Consider the following 23,240-nt stretch of genomic DNA (forward strand, 5'->3'; position numbering starts at 1 on the left):
ACATAGTGGTCTCAATTATCTCGGCAGGACCTGCGGCATGTACAACAAGCATTTGCTTGAGTCTCATCTGGTTTGTTTTTTTTTTTTTTTTTTTTTTTTTTGGTAATGACACAGACTTAGTTGCTCAGGACAGATCCATCCACAATTTGTGTGTCAAAGTCCCCTGGCCGGTCCTGCGACAGACTTGCATCGCTGAGAGGCTGCAGTGCAGCCAGCATTCGTCAGGGGTTCATCTGTATGCAGGCCGCTCAGTTTTCCATTCCCCAGACCTCTCTGGAGGGAGTCGCTAACAATTGACAAGCCGCACTTAATTCTGCTCCAACCCAGTCTGATCAATGGGAGGCAGCTGTTTCTAAATCCGCCAACAAACAAACCTGAATAAATAAAGTGCCATTTACACAAACTGGGTAATCCAATAATCCCAAATATATACGTCCTCTCCCCGCAGCGCGCATGATAATATGTGTTCATTCAGTGGACGCCTTTATTAGAGGCGACCTTTTGATAATGAAATGTGGTTAATCATTGCTGGAGGTTAATTGCTGACGGGTTAATGAGCCTTCCTTAATGTTGTTGTTGTGATGTTACTGTACTCCAAGGCAATCAGCCGTGGCTTATAAGTATCATGGCAAAATGCTTCATGCTTGCATCACAACGCAGACAGTGAGGTTACAAGGAGCGGTAAGTGATTGAATTACAAGGGAACGGTGCTGGAAAGCATTTGGTGGAACAGATCAGGAGGAGAGAATTACATGGGCGACATTTCCCGTGCCAGTTATGTTTCAAGTATTATATAATATTTAACGCTTTTTTGGAAGGTACCATATATCCTCTGCACCAAACCAGTTGTGAGTGATGGCGGCTGAGGATAAAATTGTGCATTCGCTTCCCCCCTACAGGTGCGATGGACCAAGACGGCGGGCAGTGCCTCGGACAAGTTCCAGGAGACGTCCATCTTCAATGAGACGCTGCGGATCGAGCGGATCCAGAGGGTGCAGGGCGGCCGCTACTACTGCAAGGCTGAAAACGGGGTGGGGGTGGCTGCCATCAAGTCCATCCGGGTAGACGTGCAGTGTAAGTCACAGGTCCACGATCCCTCCACTTCCCAAAACGAGCCGCTCATATACGAGGAGACCAAGCTCCGCAGGAGTATCTTTTGCCCCCCCCCCCCCCGTGGTCGGTCTTCTGCGGGCGGGTGACTGGAGCAGGTGGCATGGCTGTGGATACTCCTGTGGAGGGAGGGGCTGTGAAGTGGGAGAATCGAGCGTGAGTATTGGAGTCCGCCCAGGCAGCGCAGGCCCTGTGTGGACCTACGAGCTGTCGGTCACCACTGTCCCTCTGTCCCTCTGTGTCAGGGGTCAGCTCAGGGGCCTTTGCTGGTCCCTCTGTCGCCTCCTCTGGTGCCCAAATAAGTGGTTTCCGAACACATCCTCAAGCTTTTACTTCCAACACGCTATCACTTTCACCCGATTTCACTGCTTCAGCACTGTCTCCTTCCCCCTACCCAATCTCACTGCTTCAGCACCATTCGCCCCACCCCCTCCTACCCAGTTCCATAGCCTCAACACGGTCCCCTCTCTGTACCCATTCTCACTGCCTCAACACTGCCACCTCCCCCTTCCCATTCTCACAGCCCCACTGGCCCCTGTACTGACCCACTCTCATCTCTGCAACACTGCATTGCACAGTAAATTCCAGCCTTATCTCAACATTCTGTAAATTCCCGTCTTGTACTGAGGTGTCCTCAGGACACTGTCCTAGCTTAACTTCAAGGACTGCTTCTTACAATCAAAGCAGTTTGAGCCCATTAAGTCTTGTCTTGTCTATGGTTATAGACCATTAAGTCTTGTCTTGTGTATGGTTTATACACTGCCTGGCCAATGTAAATTTCTCTAGGGTCTTTTCTCGTCATCAGCGTCTGTGTTTTTCCATTTGCTTTCTGTTAGATTAACACATTCATACAGACCCAAGTTACAGGAAATGAAAGGCAGGCTTTATTTGGAACATGTCTTATTAGGTTAGGCAAGAAGCAGGCAATCTGGTAGCAGCAGGCTACCTCTCATAACTGCGAGTATAATTTAGCTGTATGAAATTTTCTGATGCCTGTGATTTAGTGAAAAACGGACACCAATTAACAATGCTGACGTATGTTATAAGTATGAGGGTTGATTGGAGGACAGAAATAAATAAAAAAATGAGAGGTGGATAAGAATTTCCCTGGCAGTAAAGAGGAATGGACTGGATTTGAATAGTCTAAGTGCCGAGGGATCATGGGAAACAGAGGAGTGGAATGAAATGCTGCTAAATTCCTTCAGTGGGAGGGTCCCAGACAGAGGAGACAGTAGGGTGGTGAACAGGAGGCTGTGCACAGGCGTTGTTTTGGCAGAGTGCCGTGGGGAGTCCCCGTGAGTGGGGGGTATGATTTCGTGCGCCGTTAAAGACAGGTCTAGCGGGGTGGTAAAGATGGGTCTGCAGGGACCTCGCATAGGGCAGCTGCTGCATGCAGTCTTGGCCCGACCCTGCGGGACACTGTAATGGAAACCTATTGCTTGATTGTGTTATCCCTGCCCCCCTGGGGAACAGTAATTGCAGAGCGAATAAACAGGAATGGCTGACAGGGGTCTGAGTGTAACCAGTACTGACGGGTAACGCTTGTTCAATTTTCTCTGCCGCGCTGATCGTGCTCCTTGGGTGACTTTGGCACTGGAGCTCCAGTAATTAGAGTGGGTGCATAGCTTGCTTCCCCCCTTTACCCCACACCTCATCCTCAGAGAGTGGGGAAGAGAGAGAGAGGGGGGGGAGAAAGAGAGAGGGGGTAGGAGAAAGAGAAAGAGAGAAGACTCAGCGAGGGGAGAAAGAGAGAGTCAGAGAGAGAAAGAGGGTTAAGAGAAAGAAGAGACACAGGGAGAGAGAGAGAGAGAGAGAGAGAGAGAGAGAGAGGGAGAGGGAGAGAGAGAGAGAGGGAGCGGATAGTGTAGTGGGGGCACCTTTGTAGGCCAGTGAAAGGAACAGGCGAGCTTTGTGACCAGAACAAAACGGCTCTTGATGCCTGTCTTGTTCTGTATGACAGAACTGGAGAAAAAACATGCGTAGAATTCTTATTTCTCTGTTGGCCAAGCCAGCAAATTATTCTCTTTTTACCGTCTGTTAAAAGAGGTCTGTTTGAAGTTATTGACCAGTTTTTTTGGCCCTATGGTTTATCCTGGCTCCGCTTTTTGTTTGATTTATTTTATCTGTTCCACATGCGTTTAACCTCTTGCTCTGATATAGAAAGAAACGGCACGCAGACTTCAAAGCGGAGCAAAGGAGAGCCAACTGTGAAGGAAAATCAGAGAGAGAAATGGAGAGATGGAAAAACGACGTGGAGAAAAAGAAAGGGAGGAGTGGTGGTGAGGTGGAGAAGGGAGGGCGCGCAGGGTGAGAGACAGAAAGGGAATCAGACCTTGAGGAGGAGAGGCAGCCCAGGAGACAAAGGAAGAAATGGCAGACAGTGCACAGGCGGGGAGGAGCGGATGGGAGAGATTTTAACACACTGCGTGTGTGTCTCTGCCACCCGTCATTCTCTTCAAGTCAGGCTTCTGAGTTCAGCTCAAGCTTCTTACAGCTGCTTCTCTGTCTACCAAACCCCCCACTCCACCACCACCACCATCACACGACCCCAATGGAAGACACTCTCACACTCTTTTCTTCTCAGTCTCTAAAACATGGAGGTTGGCGAGGGCTGGCTGACCTTTGACCCTGACACTCTGACCAGAGGGACAGTGGGTAGTGGCTGGGTATGGGCACGGTGAGACAATGCCGCTACAGCTGGGATGGACTTGGTTCAGAGACCTGATGCTCTGTGCTGATCCTGCAACCTGCCCCATCAAAGGCTGCGCAGGATATGGGTTGTGGTAAAGATGAGGTAAAAACATGGTAAAAAAAAATATGACGTTCAACTGTGCTGGCGCAGAATTATGAAAGGTTTGTTTTGGAGGGTATTGCTGAAAGTGATGGGGTGCGGTGTTAATGATGTGGCACACATGGCACAAAGTGGTAGTGATTTACAATGCCAGATGGGATGGCAGCGCCCCATGTTGGAGCTCTGAACAGTAAGCATTCTAATGAATTCTATGATATACAAGATTCTGGAATGTGCAAGAACAAACCCAAGTACTGGAAAGGCTCGGTCACACCTGGACTGGTAGGGATATCTAAAATGGCTAACAATTTAATTTAATTTAAATTGTCCAGGTTCAAATTAATGACCATTTTCCACATCATAACATTACCTTATAAAAATAACCTTGAATAATTACGGTAGCTATTGCTGTATGAGAAAGCCATCCCCCTTTTCAGTTTTACCTTGAAAAAGAGTGAGTGTGCTCATCCCTCTCTTGAACCAGAGTTCATGGCAAGGACATTGATTGGCATGTGTGTTGAGCAACACAATGACCTTCAAAAAAAAAAAAAAAAAACGATATAGTTATCATTATTTTTACAGTTATTGTTATCACTCACAAGTGTGACCGGGGCTTAACTCATCCTGGATAATTCAGTAATTAGAAGGTGAAGATAACAGAAATGACTTGCAGGTTTCCTCCGCTGTGGAAGCCTCACTGAGCTGAGCTAATCCATGCGAGATTCTGCTCCTGGTGCCTGCATTTCCCCCGTGCTCACTCTGACTCTCGCTCACAAAAGACCCTTGTGCCAGACGGTGATGCGAAAGCACAAGAAAGGGACTGTTGAGTCTCATACAGCCGTCCGTGTCGGCGTCCCTTCCTTCCCTTGCTGTTTCAGAACAGCTCAGAATCCCTTGTCCTCTCATTTAGTTAAAACGAAAAAAGGCAACAAAACAACCATGCCAAACACAACATCCACCACTAAAATGAGTGGTGGTCTGCAAAAAGCCACAGGGACTTGTGTTTCGCTATGGGTTAAAATGGACTGAAAGTCAGTGCAGGTCAAAGCAAGATTTTTGATCAAATTGACCAAAAAGACAAGACAAATTTTTGAAGATTTTTTTTCAACAATATTTGATAATTCCATAGATGTCTCAATCAAGCAAACAATTATTATACTGAAAAAAGCAGCATATGTGGGAGCACTCAACATTGTCCTCTGCACGTACCCCTATTTATCTCACATTGATACAAAGGATGTGAAGGTCTCTATAGTCCAATTCCCGCTGCGCATTGATGCCCTCTGAATGTAGTATGCATCTCATGAACAAACACAGTTCTCAGGATGCTTGTGTATTTACTGACTGCTCACTGTTTAAATGAGTTAGCAATCTTAAAAAATTAGCAACGTTACTCACAGTTCTCTCTTTGAAGAGCTGTCTCAGAAGAGCTAGAGGAGGATTATTTTATTGCAAATCCAAATGACGGGGATAGGGACCGATTTCGACACTTAAGATATGAAGATTGAAAGGAATAGTGATGATGATGCTTGTGCATAAAAGCCAAGCTCCAGACTCAGGGCACTATGTGGTTTGTGGAAATACTAAGTTTAAAGAGTCATATTTTAACAAAGTAAAGGGTCTTCCCTGGCTACCTCATGCATGGTTTATACCTCCAGTGTACTGCTAAAAGATGACAGCCTGACACTGAACACGCTGACCTTTCACTCAGACTCCCATTAAAGCAGATGTTGAGTCGAAGACCTGCACTTAGTTAGCCACAGACCTGCAGAGAAATAAGAATAGATTCTAATCAAACCAAGCTGTTTTTTTTTTCTTTTCAATTCCCCTCAATTTGTTCTCGTGAAACATTTTGATTGAGAACCACCAATTAGGGGCAGTTTGTATCTCAGACAATGAATATAATGAATGGATCCCTGTTGGAAATGCCAGTCTGATTAAACACAAGGAAACACTTTGATCAACCGTTTTAATGAGAGACAGAGAAAAGGAATTTAACCCACCTCATTCCCTTGCCCCTCCACTCATGGATGGATAGGTGGGGAGGTCTGAGTGGGTGACCTAAAAGCAGGGGTGTGACATCACAAAAAAATAAAACAATGAAACAGGTTTGGATGCATCACTAGTTTACCATCACAGCTAGGCATCAAGTCAGGTAAAACTTTCTCTCTGTTGACATTCCACCATTACTGAGTCAATGTACATATAGATGCTGTACGCTCTGCATTGAATAGTAAGCGAAACGCACTCATAAATCACGTCCCAGAGGAATTAGCCTCCCTTGAAGGAGAACAACAAACCAAAACACAGTAGGCCAAAGAAATGACTGCTATTGTCAGTATTGCTCCCCAGGGCTGGTTTTGAATTTTCAATTACATTTCCACTTTTCTCATTCACAAATAAAGTGAAATTGACAAGTGCTCCGCGAGTGTGGCCTACGGTGGCTTGAATCAACAGGTCATCTCTGGTTTTCCGGCTACATGCATAAATTGGATCTGCATTTCCTCTCCTTGAATTGCGGCTTGAATTGAAATGCTCCGCCGTGCACAATATCTCACGCTCATGTTGCTGTACAAAGGGAGATGAGGACAGTGAAAGGTGAAGCTTTACCGTCGGTCTCGATCACATTGTCGCAAGTTCACGCTATGTGAACTGAATAATTTTGTCCCTTCTAGGCAACAGCAGCTCCAGTCGGCTATAGAAAGGACTATGTCTGTTGATGTCTCATTGAACTAAGGTGAAGCCCATATGTGGGGCCCTGTTTTGAAAGTGGAGTGAAAAAAAAGGTTTGAGGTCTGTGAATGTGTCTTGGTGTGCTGACTGTCATAGTCTCTGTTGCTGTTTGATAGATTAAGGCATAATGTTAGTTAGGGTTCATAGTATGGTTGCTGCACTTCAGTGGAAATTAAGTCTGATGAGTACTGCCAAAGTGTTATGGACAGGAGTCACATGACCACGGTTGCATATGAGAAGGGTGTTTTCAAGGAGTTAAAGGAGTGGGGTGTTGGTCGTCTCACACACGCATATGTACATGCACGTGAGTGCATGCACATTCACATGTATGCCTGCAAGCATGTATGCACATATGTACAGAGGTACATGCATAAAGCACACACGTACGTGGATAAATTCAGACACAGACACACATCCTGTTTGTGCCAGCGTGAATCATCTTGCAGACTCCCCGCTGACCTCCTGCCTTCCCTCTGGAGGGGTTTATCTGCATGTTTGTGAATCGTTCAGCACGCCGGTACAATGGCATGCGATAATTGGCTTCTGATGAGCGCCTTCGATTTGCCTGGCACCTTAATTCCCGTCTCACCTGAGAGGCTGCGTTCTCCCAGCATCCCTTCCCCCAAAAAAATGATGAGACAAATGGCGGCAGGGAAGCCTGTCAGAGATCGGCACAGATCAAAGCGAATGTTTTTTGCTGCGTGAAAACTTCAGATGAATAAATAAATGAGCAAACAAATAACTTTGTGCTTTGTTTCGGTGCCTTACTAAAAAAAGATTTCATTAATTATTTTTCACAATAATTGTGAGATGGATTATCCTAAAGATGTAGCTGTTACAGTGTACTGACTGTTTTAAACCTTGGCCAAGCACACGGCCTGGCAAGGAGACGTGTCCTTGGGTGAATGTTTTATTTCAGCGAGGGTCAGAAGTAAGCTTTGGTGGAGAGCATTAGCAGAATCAGCTGGATTGTGTGTGTGGGAGCAGGCAGGCTCTTTCTCTCTCTCTCTCTCTCCCTCGATCTCTGAAGCAATGAAGGAAAGGGCCTTCTGTGAGACTCACTGTGATTTGAAGGGCTAGAGCTGGACACTGAACACTGTCTGAGCAGAGGACCGTTCCTGCAGTAGTTTCATAAATTACATCTTTATGTCTCTCTGAGGACCAGAGCTACTGTATTTTTTACAATGAGACTCAAAAAAACACTTGGTCACTGTGTTTGCAGGGGAGCACGTGCATGTGCGTATGTGTGTGTCTGCACGTGTGTGTGTGTGGGCATGTGTCTGGGTACCTGCATGTATTTTCAATTTTATAACACCACAAACAAACACAAAAGGCAACGTTGTATTAAAATCTTCTATATTTTGTGAATCCACTCTGAACATCAGAAGAATACTTTGTAATTTAAATCTTTTGGAATTTATTGTAAGATTGCTGTAAGACCACATGGTTATGTACTGTTGTTGCTACTAAAGTGGCTGACTTGTATGCAGGATTGAGAGAAGTTCACTTTGGAAAGGAAAGCAACATCCCAATTAGAATTTTATAAATAAAATTTATATTTTTGCTGGGTGTTCATCATCTATAATAAACAACAAAAGCTACATTCATGATCTTGGATGTGTGTGATCAAATTAAAAGATGGGGATGTATTAGAAGTGAAGTGTATTAGATTCATCTGTAATAAGCTATAAAAGAATAGGAAAACAATAAGATTAAAAGAAGAAAAGAGTAAGATTAAAAGATGAAATAGAAATTTTTGCCTGTTATCAGATGATATTTAAAAAAAAATAATGCATTTTGTCCTCGAGACCTTAGATATTCATATATGTATTCCTCTAGGAGAGATCCTTATCTGCCTTGGTAATAAAATGCAACATTATGGGTCTTTGGCAAATTTCAAACCCCTCAAATGTGAGCAGAAATGGTGCTGTTGTCAGCCGTTCAGACAGGCCAAGTAATGTAATGTGATTCAGGCTTTGAACATAAGTTACTTTGAGGTCTTGGAGTGGGAAGAGAGAGATGGAACTGGGCCGGGATCATTCATGTGGATCAAAGCCAGAACCGTTTTAGACCCGTGAGAAAATGCGGAAATCAGACTGAAATATTTCATGATTGATTGATGCGTGAGCTCTCATGGGTGGCCTGACCCTGGCGTGCTCTCAGCAAACCTAGTGTGGGGTGTCTCAGGCCTGTGATATCATTCTCTTCTCTGCATTTTTAATGTGGCAGGACCTTGGGAAGGGTCACTACAATAGGAATGTTGTGTCATGGATTTTTGGTGAGGATTTGTTTTCAGGTAAGAAGAGAGGTTGGTTAAGGACCTAATTCTGCATTTCTGATAGGAGATTTTATATGAGATAAGAATTTTATATGAGGTCAGCCAGTATGTGGGAAATGAGTGTAAGTACACCAGGGTGAATTTGTATGGTGGTGGAGGATGTGTGTGTGTGTGTCTGTGTGTGTCTGTGTGTGCACATCTGCACGTGTGCATATATATGTGTTTGTATCGCTGTGTATTTCTCAGTATATCCTCAATGGTTGGTGGAATAGTCCCCCTCCTCTTCTCCCAAAACAAGTGTGTTTAAGATTTACATGGTGTTTGCAAAATTTACATGGTGTTTGCAGGGTAATCCAGGTGGTATAGTGTTCCTCCTGCCCCAGTAAAGAGGGAGCAGGGAAAGGGCTGGGGTTTGAGCTATCATTACATATGTGCTGCTTTCTGACTGCAAGTTTGAGTATCAGCTGTGACCCTTGAACACTGGATCCCCCTCACAGCCCAGTGTGTGGTGAGAGAAAGGCTTATTTGGTGTGCCATGTGGAGCCACTTTGTCACTCACATTGGCAAAATTGTATTTTTGTCCAATTGTTTCTGAATGAAGAGCAGAGGAGCCAATTTCCCTCCGCGTGTTTGGAGAATGTTAAAGACCTTTGTCACTGCTACTGTTTATGCAGGTTTTAGCATCTGGCATTCAAGAGCAGATCCCGCTCTTAAAATTGCATCAGCACTTTTCCGACAAGCTGAGTGACAACACGACTCCGGTGTCTGCTGCACTTGTTCTGACCATTACCACTAGAGCTGCATTCCATTCTGCTTTCCTGTCCTCATGTAACAATGTATCAGCCCACTGCACTGGGGACAGAGCACAGCTCAAGCCCAGTGGAGCACGGTCTTCCCTGACCCTCTGGTACAACAGCTGTGGTAATACCGTGGTGCAGCACTTTGGTAACAGGGCTTTCACGCAGAAGGTTTGTGGGTTTCACTCCTGAGTGAAGCATTTTGTTTCCTGCTGTTGTACCATTAGTCAAGGTACTTAACTTGAACTGCTTCAGGAAATATCCAGACATACGAGCGGTTAATAAAATATAAGGCATGTAAATTGTTCTGGGTCAGAGTATGTGCCGAGCATTGCAGCGTGTGTGCGATCTGTATGGTGTGCAGTGATGTTTTATGCTTCTTTCAGCTAATGTAAAGGGAGCGTGTGTGCCACCATCATAACTTCATTTTTTGTAGTCTTTAAGGGGAGTGAGTCAGTCAGGAGATAAGGGAGGTCCACTGAATGTAGTGGGGACGGCTGTGTAAGTCATGAGTTTTGTAAACGATTGAAAGAGTGAGTGCAGAGATGGGTGAGTGAATGGGTGAGAGGGTGAATGAGTGAGTTGGAAAGACTCTATGCTTCTCCCTCCCTGTGAGCTACATGTCTGTCAGAACTGAGGATAAGAGGATAGGCTAATATGATATGACAGAGGATAAGCTTCATTCAAGCGACATTCAGTCAAATTTGCTTGGACTCGTGTCACATTATTAGTTCATCATTTATAATTATGAGTGCCTCCTTCATGCCGTTTAAAATGGCATTTAATAGAAATGCAGAATAATGTTTTAATGCATCAGATCCTTGTTTTCATATCTTGCTTGAATGCATCTTGAATGCTCGGCTCTCTTGTTACCATTGCTGGCTATGCTGATTTCCCTATCCTTTTCTTCCTAAAGGCGTACTTAAGGTGTCCGTGGGAATGAAAAAATGTGGATGATTCTGCAAAGCATATTCTCAGCACACATGTCCTCAAATGTTTTTTTTTTGGAAGATCTAGGTACAATTTTGAAACATTATGAGGAGTCATGTTGCAGGCAGAATGTCAAAAAGCAAATGCATGCATGAGAGTGTTAAACTGAGCCTCTGTGCCTGTTATGCATGCCAGCTCACCTGAACTATTTTTGCTCGTCCTGCTCCCCATCTCTCTTTTTTTCCTGCTGTCTTTAATCACGATTATGGTTATGGCCATAAACAAGCACAGTGCTCCAGTTGTGTTTCAGCCTTTGCCAAGTTTATTCCATGCTGAGCATTGCGGTGATTTTATGCTTATTCAGGTTTTCAGCAATAATCATCCTGTAATTCTGTTTGTGCATTCATGCACCATGTTAGACTGACATTTATGAAAAAATCATAATGCACTCCTGTACTTTAAAGGATGTTTTTTAGGTTATGACTCTGGAACCATATTACTTTCTAATAATTAGCTGTCTTAAATCTTCAAACCTCGGCATTTTCCACATCTAAAAAATCTCTTTTTTAAACACTCTCACAAAACATTGCTGCAGACTTAGATGACAACTGAGAATAATTAACCTTAAACCCATTGTTGAGTACAGTACATTCAAATTTTCCATACAGTTTAGCCACAGCTATGTTTTTTTAGTTGTATTTTGTGATTGTACCTTGTGGGTACCTTGAGTAAACGAAATTGTCAAGGCAACACTACAGCATCGGTAGGAGGTATACGGTTTTCCATGCTGTAGGGCAACAGCACATCGGATATCACATGGCAGAGAAATAAGCAGCGTGCAAAAAAAAAGTGTTATTGAAAGGGAGGGGTGAATTCTGAACAGCACTAGTCTTAAGTTTTAGGCACTGTTCACACTGTTTTGCTTAAAAAAATTCATTTCACCTCACACAATGTTAGGTACTGGTATTTATTTTCAGTTTTATCATTCATAAATAATTCATCATAGACTGTTAATTTTGGCAGATGTAACACAAGGTGACTGACAGAGACACACAAAGGGGTCTACCCTTCCCGTATGTCGGAACATAGAGATAGTGATAATGGTCAGATGTTGTTGGCGCGTATTCCGAGCAAATGTTACAGGAAAAAGCACTCTTGTACCTCCTTTGGTAGGCTCTTGTTGATCAGATGATGAAAAATGGCATCCAGAGCGTTGTCTCTGCAGAAGCACGCTCGATTACGGCTTTCTGACAGGATGCCTCTGGGTGGTTACAAATCCCTCCAAATTGCCTCTTAAGACACATGTGGTAATAGGGAATCCAGTATTGATGTTTAAGGGTTTGTTTCCCCCCAGTGCGCCCATAAACCATGCATGTTAATGTGTCTCTGCATCGCAGACGCAATCACTGTCTCACTGGGGGGGTGAGGAGGGAGGGTGTCCCCCATCACCCCTCCCCCACCCCCCCGAGGCACGTCTGCCTCTGAGTATCGATCGGCATTGATTGGGCAATGACAGGCCAGGCGTGGGCCATGAAAAACAGGCTCTGACGGTGAGATAAGTCATGTCGTGGGGGTCTTAATTAGCCCGCGGCACGCTGAGTGTGCTTTTCCTCCTCCTGTTTAATCTGCTTTAATTGGTGCATCAGGCCGTGGGGCTGCCCTCGTCCAAGTCACCCCCCCCCGCCAGCCACCCCTCACTGTTTCCCACTGTTTATGAGCTTTATGGCCGGGATTAGGCAGCTGCCACCAATATAGTGCACTATATGTGCTGACTTGGCTTGTTGACCCCCCACCCCCCCCCACCCCCCAACATTAGCCCACTCACACCCTGTACCATGGGCCTCCCCCACCCTTGCCTCTGTCTCCCTAAACTGGCAGAATTGCATCTCCCCGTTGCAGGGCTGAGAATGCTAAGTATGGTTATGTGGCTAAATTAGTTGTGCACTGAGCTCCAATAATTACCAGGGTATCATTGAAAGCAGTGACTCTTTACCGCTTTATAGTAAACTATGCTAGTGCTTTTTTAACACGTCTTTAGCGACAAGGCTAATACTATCAATACAGTTGTAACCCAACATCAAAGCAGGATCGGTGCATTTAATGATCAAATGTGAAAACAAGACCATTGTCCCAGATGAAACAAAAAGAGATGAAATCCCTGTGGATTTTTCTGATTTTAGGAGCTTTACAGATTATTTGACAATCTGTAAAAAATGTAACATTTTATTAAACAGGACATTGTCAAGTACTGTTGAGTTCAGTGAATTGTTGTTGACAACTTTATTGGACTAATGAAGGGATGAAAATGTTTCATTATGCAGTAATTTTGAAAAACATGCAGGAAATGAATTCCTCAGATGATCCTGTTCAGTTCAATCTGGATTATAGATGTTGATGGGGGGATTGTCTTTTTTATCAGTATGATTACATTGTAGCCTGTAATTAAAAAATGAAAAAAAAAACAAACAAAAAAAATGCAGACACATGTACATATGAGCCAGTGCACAGTGCACCAAGGGGATGCTTTACTAAAGGCTTGGAGGCATTATAAAACTCACAAAAGTGTCACCCCGAGCAATAAGCCACTGAGGCATATCTACTTATCTGGTGCACTGAGGTTTACACATGTTAAATGTGGAAGATGCGCGAATCGTGGCTTTGTCCTGGTCCATGTGCATGAATATGTAATGTTAGTCATCCCAATGGGAAAGCGCAAAACAGTGGGAGGAGAAAGAGCTGATGGATGGTTGTGCAATAACTAAGGCTCAAAGTAAAAAAGCTCAAAGCAATTGTGGGAAAGGCAGTTGCACACATATAATAATAGGTAGACTGTTAGAAGGCAGACAGCAACCTTAACATTAATGCAGGCTGTTGGAAGTATGTTCCAGTATGGCTACTGGAAGTCTAGTGAGAAGGAGACATAGGTGCAATCAAAGAGTATGATTTTCATCAGAACATATCATTTGTGCAGTGCCTCAAATCTTGCTGTGTTGTTTTTTTTTTTCTCTTGCATCCTCTTTATTTTCTCTTTATTTATATTATTTTTCCCCACAGCATTTACCTTCCTGCAGATCTGCAGATACAAATTGCATTTCTCCATGCTATGCTGGAATTTCCATGCTGTAGCACTGTGACGTGTTGGTTCACCTCTTCTCTTCCCTCATTCTCTGAGCTGCATCTAAGTTTGAAATCAAATCACTTCACAAAATCACCTCTGTTTGTAGATATCATCATTTAGGTAATTACTCTTGGTAGATTACTTGCAAAAAGGAAAAAACATTGCATGTGCAATTTCTTTAATTGTGCCTACTGAACAAAAGAGTAGCTCTTATCAGTATTCTTTGAACATCAGGTCCTTAGAGTGTAGTCAAATAACCTGTCCTCACTGGAGCTCACTGGAGCCATAGGCTGCATGGAGCGGTTTGCCTCAGGTAATCCATCCCCATGCGGGCTCTAATCGTTGTGTGTACAGCTCCCAAAAGAGCCAACTGCCGTTTGGACAATAAATCCTCTGCCCTCCTGCCAGTTTAGCCCCTCCCTCTCATGACCGTAAAAGGGACTCAGAGCATGAGCATGGTTTCCATTGGATCAGGTGCTACTGGGCGGCTGCTTTGGCCAGCCTTCTCCAATACGATGCCTAAGGCTAGTATAATAGGGATGGAGACTGGCTGTTTTAAGATGTGCTGCCCATTCACCATGCTATGAAATTTTCTTTATACAGGCATACTGTGGCATCGGGCCCTGCTGCTTTGTCTTCATAGAATGGGCTGTATGCTTTGGCATGGGAGCCCATCCTACTGTTACCCTGTGTAAATTGAATACATGCTCTGTCACATCTGCTTTCATAATGTCCCTGTGAAAACCCTGGACATCCTTTCTAATCCCATTCCCCTGTTTTACAGTGTGACTCCAGTCAAACTGGCACACGCTCTCCCCGCCAGCACATTCTGCCCGTGTGACGTACGAGCGATCGGCAGTGACGTGAGAAAGCTTCCTCACATCACACGCTGTATGAAACAACACCGCGGCTGTCTCGCTCACGCAAGGAGGCAGCGAAAGTCCTGTACATCTTAGGGGACAAGGGAGTGGAAGAAAGGGAAAGGGATGGGACTTTTTTTTTACTGTGCTCGCTGTAAAGCAGCCGGCAGGGATCCGCAGTGTGAACAGCTTGCGACTCCCTCCGCGGTTGCCGGTGAACGTGAGCGCGCGAGACATTTTGGGGTCGCCTCCCCGAGTCCTGCTTTTCCCTCTGAGTTGTTTGAATTGTTATTTAAAAGTTCTCACTCGAGGAGAGCTGGAGGATCTTTGTGTGTTTTACTGCCGCGGAGCGCGAGGCCCAGCTCAGTGTAAATCACGCGTGCAGGAGACGGGCAGGGGACACCTACAGCACAAATTCCTATTTCTGCCCTGTTTTACTGTCACTCCGCCCGCTGAAAAATGGCATTTTCCCTGAGCGCCGCGTGGCTCCGAGGTCCAGCTTGACTTTTTAAGTGCAGTCCTATTGGTTTTAATGTCATTCAGAGCCTCGGCTCAGGATGGCTTAGAGTTTATGAGTGGAGGATTTATTTCACCTGCCAGCCAACATTGCAATGTAGGAAGCTGGAGTGAAGGACTCCAAACCGGAACAACAAAGCAAGAAACAAACTTGGTGTTTTTTTTCTGCCAATCTTTAAAAAAATCAAGCCTTGCTGCAGCGCCTTAGTGGAACATCAGCTACATTATGAATGCTTATGATTGCATTTCTGGCCTAATTAAATCCACATTGCCCCAGGAATATTATTGTTGATTATGTATAAGCTTGGAGGATTTAGAAATTTATTTTTGAACTGTACTTCACTCTTATTCATGACAATATTTACAGCTAAATCTATTCAGATGAACCCAATAAGATTTGCTCTCACTAAGAATGAAAGTGTTTTGCTATTTAGCGTTGGTGCAGAGATAAAGAGCAGCTCAATGTTTATTTAAGTTGTTCTTCAATGGAGAAAAATAAACAATTTGAATGTGCTTTTTTGATAAGAAAGGCATACTTCATAATTAGAAAAGCACAATAGAATTAAAGAAGCATTAAAAATAATTAGTTAATTATAGCTTTGAAGGGAGGTGAGGCTGGCAGAAATATCCGTAGAACCTCTCCAATCCTCATTTTATTTTTAACTTCAGTGAAAGCTGTCTCTTTTCAATTGCTACACATGTACACAACATGCAGACAACCAGCAGACACTGCAGGCTAGGAAAAGAACTGGTGTGTGCATGCGTATACATCTGTGCATATGTGCCTGTATGCATGTGCTTGTGTTTGTGTGTGCATGTATGCACGTGTGTGGTTGTGTGCATGTACGTGTGTGCTTGTCTGTGTGTGGTGCATGTGCTTGTGTGTGCGTTAATGTATGTGTGTGTGTGTGTGCATGTGTGCATGTGTGCGGGAGCATGTATGTGCACAGCAGCCGGTCCCTCTCCCTCTGTGTCTCCTCATTACAAACCCGGGCTCTCACCCGAGGATGCTCCGATGGACGGATGGTGGGCCATGTGCTTAACCAGCCCTCCTGGCAAGCACCGCCGTCTCGCCAACTGTGCGCCGCGTACGGAATCAGAGAGGAAGCTGTCCACTCCATGCGCACAGACCCTGCACCGCCTTATCTGCCCAAAACCCCACCCCCTCATCCCGGGGGTCTCGTAATGGCCGTGCCGCTGCTTGTTCTCCCGCAAATCAAACACACGGCATCGCGGCCCACGGCCCTGCGGGACTCTGGCTCTGCCGTCTATTTGGTTGTCTGATGAAGCCTGATTAATTCAGGCACATAATGAAGGATCTGGTTGTACCTGCGCTGAAAGGGGTCTGCTGGCCTGACATTTGAGTGCCGGATGAGTGGAGCTCCGTCGGCTTGTCGTGTGGTGAAATTTCGCAGGCCGCTGCTTCATGTCGACAGGCATGGGCGCAAGAGCACAGCGGGTCCTCCCAGGAGGGGCAAAAATGAGCCTGCACACAAACCGGGCACGATAACAGGGGGAGGGGGAATGGGGGGGCTCTGTAGCAAAGAAGAAAATGTGAAAAATAAAACCCAGCCCCAGTCTAGACGAGATAAGATCTGCCCACTTGTCCACATCGTTTTGCTGGATTTATCTAAAATGTGTTCTATTACTTCTTATAGTGTTTTTCCCTCGCCCATGAAGGTTATGCGATACATTACAGGATGGAACTGAAATAATATTGACCTTTTAGGCAACTTTTGTTTCTTGCTGTTGTTCGGGTGAGAAGAAAAAAAATAAACTAAAGCAATTCACCACCGAAAAGAATTTCGTCCTCAATCCAGCGCAGGCTACATGGAACTCTGGCATTCCTGTAGGGTTGGCTTTAATAATATGATGCCCCAGCCAGAGACCTGGAAATGATAAGGGTTAATTGACTGGTGAGCAATGGATTGTTAGGAGAGGTGTACTTGTATTGTCCTTCAGCTTGAGCCTTTGCCAGGCTGCACTATTTTCGGACTTTCTCTCAGTATAATCAAACCCTCCCATTGATGTAAAGGCTTAGTAGCCATTTAGTGTCATTATTTTTTAGCATTTCACGGGATAAGCACGTCACACCCTCTCCTTCATTTTCAAAGAGAAACTCCAGGGGGGAAAAGACCCCGTTTACTTCGGCGCAAGACTGAACAAGTCTTAATGTTTTTTAATGGCTTTGACATTTTTCACTTGCTTCTTCCTCTGTAGCTCTTGATTTACATCTGACATCGAATCCTCTCTTTGTCCCTCAAGGAGCATTTGGAATATAGCTTACTCACCTCGACCACGAGCGCCTCTCCCTGTTCCCTGATCCCATTTTTAATTTACAGCCTGTGGAGTGTTAAGGAGTCAGGCTGGGTAATGAGGAAAGGGCCGAGGAGAGAGGAGAGAGAACCAGAGGGCCCCTGAGGCTCCCAGGCACTCAATGAAAAGGAGGGAGAAAGGAAAGGGGGAGGGGGTTTGGCTTATAACATGTCTCTCCTCTGGGATAGTGGCCAGCTTCAGTCTGCATGCACACACACACACACACACACACACACATATATATACACAAACAAACAAACTGAATGGGAAAAAAATCATAATCAACTAGCACAAGGGCCGCCTTAAATTGTGTTAACATTTACTGGCTTGCTCAGCACTTTCGGGGGAGAGAACCCGGTGCAAATCAATAGCAAAAAATATGCAATAACCGCCACAAAGGCACCACGAAAAGCCCTTAAAGCAGCCGTGTACCTTCAGAATGAAATCTGGTTACCGCTTGGCGGGTCGAACAGCGGTCCCAGTGCACAGAGAACCAGCTCTTATGCCACTGTGTAATCACTCATCTTAAGAGTCTTATTCCACAGCATTGGAGAGAGGGAGGATATGAAGGGTTTGTATACCAAGGCCGAAGGCCCCAGGTCTGGGCAGGAGTTACGGCTTCATTCCCAACTGCGGATTACCAGACTATTGTAGTACAGGCCAGGGATCAGAGCAGACAGCAGAGGCCCCATCTCTATTCCCTCTGACAAAGTACAATTTACATACGCTGAGGCTAGTAGGATCTGACAGCTTTTGTGGAAAACTCTGTGAATTAAGTGTGCATGTTAAGGTGTAAATGTAATATTCTGAACGTACTTCACAACCTTCAATACAAGTCTTCAGCCTGCTGTGACCAAAGACCCTGACACTGGGCACTGACACAGAATGCAGTCACACCTCTAATTCACTGATAGGGGTTAACATTACTAAATGTGACTTATTATTACACAAATGAGATCCCAGTCATGAGGACCACACGGGCTGCACTGCAGAGGTAACATTTACCAAAGTGATAAGTAATATCCTCATCTACTCTGCTAATGAAATGAATGCAGGATTTCATGCAGTCATTAGGTTCATTTGACAAACATGGATGTGCAAAGATTGCAATGTGAAGTAAGCAGTCCACATGTTGTCTAGCTGCAGTGTTTGTATGTTTAACCAAAATCCACTTTTATTCTCCGCCCGACCCAGCTGATTTTTTTTTGTAATGCAGTGTCAGGGAGTCTTGGTTAAGGCTGATGAGAATCGGTCCCTCCATTACCTTGATGGTAACAGATTGGTGGTCTTTCCGTAGCTCGTTGGGGAGACGGACGCAGGGTTCATTACTGACTGTTTAAAGTCAATATGGGCCTGCGTGTGACTAATAGCACGGCCACCGAAATCTCTCCGCAGCATTAAAAACGTTTAACTGCAGCAATTATTCTCCGCAGCCAATTAAACGGGAGCCGTCCTTTACTCCCCGGACTGCCGACGAGCCCTGCGAGCATCTGTGGTGCCACCGTACTGGGGAGAATAAACGCAGCGTTAAATGGGAAGGGAAACGTGGTCATCAGCGGTCCACATTGCAGCGCAGACACGCACCCCCTTGGCGTGTTCAGGGCGTGCAGTGTGCTCATGACGGCGTGCACCAAAGGAGGCCTCACAGCAGGGACTGGGCGGGGCCGTGTCTCCTTTGCCGGTGACAGGAGAGGAGTACAGGCCTGGCTGTGTTTTAATTAAAGTCAGCAGTGAGGTAATGCAGATTCGCCATGGCGGGTCAGCGCTGTAGACTAAATAACTCATTATAAAAGCGGGAGAGATTCGTCGTGCTTCGCGGCGTGGGCTTAATTAGGCAGGAGGGCAGGAGATGCTTCTGTGATGGAGGCCTCGCGGGGCCGGGACGGGGGGGCTGACTCTCAGCTGCGCTCCTCGGCCGTGACATCACCGCCCGGAGGCCTGCGGCCCACCACCTGACCCCCTGACCTCTGTGGACCGTCACAGGAGAACCCCTGTTCAGCGCGCTCATAATTGAAGGGTAAATGAAGTTTCAAAGGACCCTGATCGAGGGGCCTCTGGAACTGTACATAATTGATTATACTGCCTTCTTGCCTACAGGCATCATTTGAATACACCGTGCACGGGGTAGCTGTTTGCCAAAGGGGGTTTGGGATCTGCCGCCAAAGGGCATGCTGGCTGAGTGATGATAACACTTTACTGCAGTAATTTCAAGAATCCTGAATAGGATCCTTGTTGATAGGAGTGTTAAGTATTACGCTAATTAGTAGGGTTAGTTAAATAATGTCCCTGACTCCTCTCTCTGTCTCTCTCTCTCTCTTTCTCTCTCTCTCTGTCTCTTTCTCTCTCTGACTTGCACACACACTCTCACAGAAGCTCAAACAGAATACAGAATGAATTATTGAATATACTGCATTTGCTCCAGGGTAGCTGGTGCTTCGGGTTGCCGTGGTATGGATGGAGTGCAGTGTCAAAGTGCTCTTGGGGAAAGCTCAGCTCCCTGAGTCAAAGCCTGGCAAAGAGCATCACTGTAAGCCCACTGGGGCACGTGTTTCTCACCCTGCACGGATACAGTTAAACACAATACTGACATGCTGATTTAGCAAGGGAGTCTGACACTTCCCCCTTCAGGTGCTGTCCCTCTCTCACCGTGTGGTGGGGTGTGAGGTGAGGGTATAAAAAGCACTGGCTCATCCAGGGCTAATTACATAACTTCAATATCGTGCATCCAGTTATACAGCTGAATGTTTTCTGGAGTGATCCAAGTACCTTAATTGCTATGACCCACCTGGGAATGCCAAACCTACAAACTTCAATTTGCAAGCACAGTTCTTTAAGCACCACACATCGGCAGAATCCCTTGTAAGTGGCCGTCCTGGACAAGTTGCATACATTGGTGCTACCCTACTGATGTCTGAAACAATATGGAGCCAGGATTAGGACAGTGTAACTGTGGTCAGAGGAGTCATGTGGTTGTATCAAGGGCTGCTGCTGTATCACAGGCTTTCACTGGGTGGCTGTGTATTTCCAGTAAACACCCACATCCAGATATTAAAAGAACGCCGAGTCTATGTAAGATGAGAAATAGGAGGAAGAATACTATTGACCGAAACATGATGTAATGTAAAATGATATGATGGAATGCAATCATCAGGTTATGTGTTACAGTCAGTTCTGGGCAGCTGGTCTATTCTTGTTAGTCTGGAATGACTCGGTCAGCTCTGAATTCCCTGGTTAGTTCAGGGTATCAACTGTGACCCGGTCAGTCCTGTGCTCAGTGCTCTGTGCAGTGTATCAGCTATGACCAGTCAGTCCTGTGCTTAGTGCTCTATGCAGTGTATCAGCTATGACCTTGTCAGCCCTGTGCTTAGTGCTCTATGCAGTGTATCAGCTATGACCCTCCTGTGCTCAGTGCTCTGTGAGGGTATCAGCTGTGACCCAGTCAACCCTGTGCTCAGTGCTCTGTGCAGTGTATCAGCTGTGACCCAGTCAGCCCTGTGCTTAGTGCTCTGTGCAGTGTATCAGCTATGACCCAGTCAGCCCTGTGCTTAGTGCTCTATGCAGTGTATCAGCTATGACCCTCCTGTGCTCAGTGCTCTGTGAGGGTATCAGCTGTGACCCAGTCAACCCTGTGCTCAGTGCTCTGTGCAGTGTATCAGCTGTGACCCAGTCAGCCCTGTGCTTAGTGCTCTGTGCAGTGTATCAGCTATGACCCAGTCAGTCCTGTGCCAATTGCAGTATGGCCTGGGCAAAGAAGCTGCTCTGAGGCCTCGTCTCTGCTTTGCTGTCCTCTCTACTCCACTGCCCTACTTTCTGTGGAATGGAGGCAAACAAGCAAATCTTGATTTTATACAAAATCAAATGAGGATGGAAAATATTGATTTCAAAAGCAAAACACATAAATAAAACTTTACTTCTTTATTTTGCATTTTAAAAACTCACAATGTCCTCATTATTTTGGAAATGTAGGACTTGTGTGTGTTTTCTGCTCTGTCTAAAGCAGCGTGTGGAATTTTAAATTATTGATGAAGCACTGGATGGATCAAAAGTGAGGACCGCCTATATTTCTCTGTGCACAGCATTGATACTGGTGTTACATATTACACACACACGCACACACACACACACACACTCACACACAAGCACCAATGCACACACAAACACACACTAGCAGAAACACGTACATGTACACACAAAGTGTATATTTTTGGGATCTCTCATTGACTCAGTACTTATACTAAATCAGTACAGATAATAGACTGGTACAGATAATAGATCTGTTTTGTCTCCCCTTGGTTTGAGCTTGAACGTGGCTGCACCTTTGTCCACCTCTGCATAATCAATTTGCTTCCCTTCAGATTAATGATCTGCTGGAAAGTTCTAGAGAAAGAAAGAGCTTTAACAATGAATTCAGAGAGACTTTTCCCAGTCCTGCCGGTGACATATGCACCTCTCCACCTTATCTCTACGTCTCACTCTCCCTCTGCTACCTCCCGCCTTTATTCACTGTCTCCTTGCTCCACCTTTCTTTACAAGGTCTGTTTCCTTTTCCCCTCATTTAGTTCTCAGTCGTAAACATTTTAATGCACGCACACACAGTCTCGCGCACAGCAAAGGTGAATAGTCATTGTGCATGTTATTATCATCATTATTTATAATTTATATTATTTATTTTGCAAATGTTCTTATCCGGAGCAACTACAAGGTCATCTTATGAGATCATCAATAGAAATTAAAATGCATGCCACAGCAGCAACAACAAAAAAAACAATAAAAAAACATGAGAGAACATCTAGCAACACTGTAAATTAACATCAAGCTGAAAATTAGTGATAAAAATGCACATAGAGCCTAAAAATGGTCTATAAGGTCAGTATTACCTCATACAGGCAGTATTGATATGGTGCCAAATTATCATGTATAGGAGCAACATTACCTTGTATTATTACTCTACCCTTTTCATTGTGCACTGTCATTCACACTGTGGTCTACAAGCTAAGCTAGCACAGAGATGAGTCAGAGGAAGACATTTTGTATGCAGCTTTGGCACGTGGACCACAGGTGCCCGATCGACGAGCAGGGGTCGCTGCTGCTAATGGGACCGAAGCCCCTGCCGACGTACCCACCCCTATCCCCAGCAGAACGAAGCCAATATGTTCCACCTGTGAGCTCCCGGGCACTGTCGGCTAGTGACATGGTTGGGTTCGAACGTGGGCCATAGCACTTAGTCTACACTCAGAATGAGTGCTTTCACTGACTGAGCCACTCAGGAGCCTGTAGAAAATGATGACTGATATATAACTGTTCTGATCATGCTGTGGAAGAACCTGCAGGACTGGTTCACCACATTAATGTAGATGCTGTAAATATGGAGACAAAATGTCCTCACAGATCCGTGCTTCTTGTCTCGAGGGTTAATCAGTACAAGGTTTCTGGACTTCCCCGGATGATGTCAAAGGTCAGGAAGTGGGAGAAGTCAGGGTTCAGATATGATACATGACTGTCTAACTGGTGTTTATGACTTGATTGTCCAATATGATATGACTGCAGAATAAGGAGCCCTTACTTCACTTCCTGTCCAGTGCCCCTCTGTCTCTACTTCCTGTTTTGCTCTCTCACTGTACTTCCTCGTTTCCTGTGTACCTCTCTGTGAGGACAGATAGTGCCCCTAAGCTCTCACAGTGGACCAGTTTTTATGTGATGTTTGGGTTCATGAGGAATTTTAGGTTTCACCGTTCCTGGCTCAGTACTTGTGAACACTGTCTCCCCATACCTTGGCCTCTTTCTGTGTTGC

The 23,240-nt window shown here is 45.2% G+C and overlaps 1 protein-coding gene across 1 annotated transcript in view; it reads left to right on the top strand.

The window, feature by feature from the left end:
- Positions 1–23,240, top strand: part of LOC118787531 (MAM domain-containing glycosylphosphatidylinositol anchor protein 1) — a 122,244-nt gene that overhangs the window by 46,777 nt on the left and 52,227 nt on the right. The window contains exon 4 of the mRNA XM_036543122.1: positions 900–1,074. Coding sequence (XP_036399015.1) covers positions 900–1,074 — 175 coding nt within the window. The remainder of the gene's footprint in view (positions 1–899; positions 1,075–23,240) is intronic.

The sequence above is a fragment of the Megalops cyprinoides genome, chromosome 12 (assembly GCF_013368585.1).
Source record: "Megalops cyprinoides isolate fMegCyp1 chromosome 12, fMegCyp1.pri, whole genome shotgun sequence".
Classification (NCBI taxonomy): domain Eukaryota; kingdom Metazoa; phylum Chordata; class Actinopteri; order Elopiformes; family Megalopidae; genus Megalops; species Megalops cyprinoides.